Source organism: Triticum dicoccoides, unplaced genomic scaffold, assembly GCF_002162155.2.
Source record: "Triticum dicoccoides isolate Atlit2015 ecotype Zavitan unplaced genomic scaffold, WEW_v2.0 scaffold104819, whole genome shotgun sequence".
NCBI lineage: Eukaryota > Viridiplantae > Streptophyta > Magnoliopsida > Poales > Poaceae > Triticum > Triticum dicoccoides.
Genome location: NW_021171881.1, coordinates 1 through 2,469, shown reverse-complemented (window position 1 = coordinate 2,469; position 2,469 = coordinate 1). Strand labels below are relative to the sequence as shown.

Below are 2,469 nucleotides of genomic sequence, written 5' to 3'. Positions count from 1 at the left end.
CAACAACAACAACAACAACAACAACAACAACAACAACAACAACAACAACAACAAATCCTTCAACAAATTTTGCAACAACAACTGATTCCATGCATGGATGTTGTATTGCAGCAACACAACATAGCGCATGGAAGATCACAAGTTTTGCAACAAAGTACTTACCAGCTGCTGCAAGAATTGTGTTGTCAGCACCTATGGCAGATCCCTGAGCAGTCGCAGTGCCAGGCCATCCACAATGTTGTTCATGCTATTATTCTGCATCAACAACAAAAACAACAACAACAACCATCGAGCCAGGTCTCCTTCCAACAGCCTCTGCAACAATATCCATTAGGCCAGGGCTCTTTCCGGCCATCTCAGCAAAACCCACAGGCCCAGGGCTCTGTCCAGCCTCAACAACTGCCCCAGTTCGAGGAAATAAGGAACCTAGCGCTACAGACGCTACCTGCAATGTGCAATGTCTACATCCCTCCATATTGCACCATCGCGCCATTTGGCATATTCAGTACTAACTGAGAAGAAAATAACTCTAGTACTAGATATATGAAACACCGTTTTCTCGGTCCATGGTTTGGTCGTTGTAGCGGTGAAAAAATAATGTGACATGCACTATCATGTAAGAACCCAAACTATACTAGTTCAAACTTGGGAATAAAAGACAAACACAGGTCTTGTCTACATATTTATGTTGCATCTATTTATATATTAAAAGTAATATAAGGGGAACCAGGAGCAAGGTAAATATGCTAGAAAATTGCACGTTAATTAGAAATTACTAGCCCCCAATCTGGTAAATCTTAACAAATAGAATTATCTTGACCGTTAGATTTATGTAACATATATAATGCTCTGGGCCTCCAACGACTGTACGTGACACATCTGAACGCACATATGTTAAAGAAAATATATTTGGTAAATGGTGGGCCTCTTTAAAAAGAGAACTCGCGTACATGCACCAACTAAGAAAAACACATACATGTAAACGGGAAAAGGATGAGATTTTCTCACGTACGTGCTCCCTGGCTCCACCCCGTTGAAAAAATATATATCTGGAGGCCACTTTGTTTCCTCATCAAAAAAAAACTTACGTTAAAAAGATTGCATGCATCCCAGGGAAAATAGTCAAGAAGAAGTCGGACTCTTCCTTATAAAAACAAGGAACGTGTTAAGTTGACTTCAAAGAAAAAAGGAACATGTTAAGTTAAAAAAAACAAGAAACCTGTTAAGTTAGAAAAAAAACAAGGAACGTGTTGTCCTAGGAAAGATATGTGTCAAATCTTACAAAAAAAAGAATACACACACGTACGTTCATGCACTTGGAAAATAGAAAAAAAAAGGAACATCACATATGTATACACTTCGGAAACTCATTACATGACCATGTCTGATATACTCCTCTAATGCTTAATATTAGTGCCTAATAATTTATATTTAAAATTTAATTTACTGATCAAATATCCCCACTGTTTAAATTTTAATTTGGCACATTGTTTGGCTATAGTATGAACCTAAATTTCCTCTTAATATTATATATCATGGTAATAATCCAAAGGCGACTAATCTGCGCCGGTGCGCCGGCGCAGATTAGTCGCCTTTGGATTATTACCATGATATATTTGATCAGGAAATTTAAACAGTGGGGATATTTGATCAGTAAATTTAGGTTCATACTATAGCCAATCAATTCGGCCGGACACAGCGCGGCCGTCTGATTAGATTGCATTTAACCGTCAGATTTGGAATCGTTTTCTTTTCAATTAAACGGATTCAACCAAACAGCAGAGGGGAAAACAAAGCAGCGCCGCCGCCAACAGTAGCCATGGACGACCGATGTAGCAAAACCTTGAAGAACCGCCGCCGGTCGCCACCCTCGCCGCTGGTCGCCGCCCTCGCCGTCGGTCACCGCCGGTCGCCGCCTGCGTTTCTCATCGGCTTCATGCATGCAACAACATGCACTCGTGGTTGCAGGCTTGCAGCTCCGGCTCCGGGGGACATGGCCGCATCTCCGGTAGCGCTGGCCGCCGGCAGCAGCACCTGTCGTTGTGGTCGCGCTGTACCTCGCCGTGTGCCCTTCCGAGGCTCTTGCTGGTTCCAACAAAAAACGATACCTGTTGTAGCAAAAAAGTTTATCGCTTCTAGCAAAAAAGCTTACCGCTACAGCCCGCCATCGTCATTGTAGCAAAAATGTTAACCCGATGTAGCTTCTGTGGTTGCCGACTGCAGCAAAAAATGACGTGGTTGTAGCAAAACACAAAAGAAAAACGCCGGCCGTCCGCTGTGTATGGTGGTAACAAACCCTATAGCCGGTGGTAGCGAAAAACTTCATTGTTTGCAGCAAAAAAATGTTGTCGCCCGTCGTCGAGGTTGCATCATCTTCATGAATTATGTCGCAAAAAAACGTTTTCGCCGGTAGTAGCAAATGAAGCCGCCGGTAGTAGCAAAACAAGACACTGATTCCAGCCAAAAAAA

The 2,469-nt window shown here is 42.6% G+C and overlaps 1 protein-coding gene across 1 annotated transcript; it reads left to right on the top strand.

Moving 5' to 3' along the window:
* The first annotated feature begins 6 nt into the window (after window positions 1-6).
* On the top strand, window positions 7-680 carry LOC119342783 (alpha/beta-gliadin-like). The gene has a single exon (XM_037614158.1). It carries the CDS (start codon window positions 94-96, stop codon window positions 514-516), a length of 423 nt encoding a protein of 140 aa, XP_037470055.1. The 5' UTR covers window positions 7-93; the 3' UTR covers window positions 517-680.
* The last annotated feature ends 1,789 nt before the right edge of the window (window positions 681-2,469 follow it).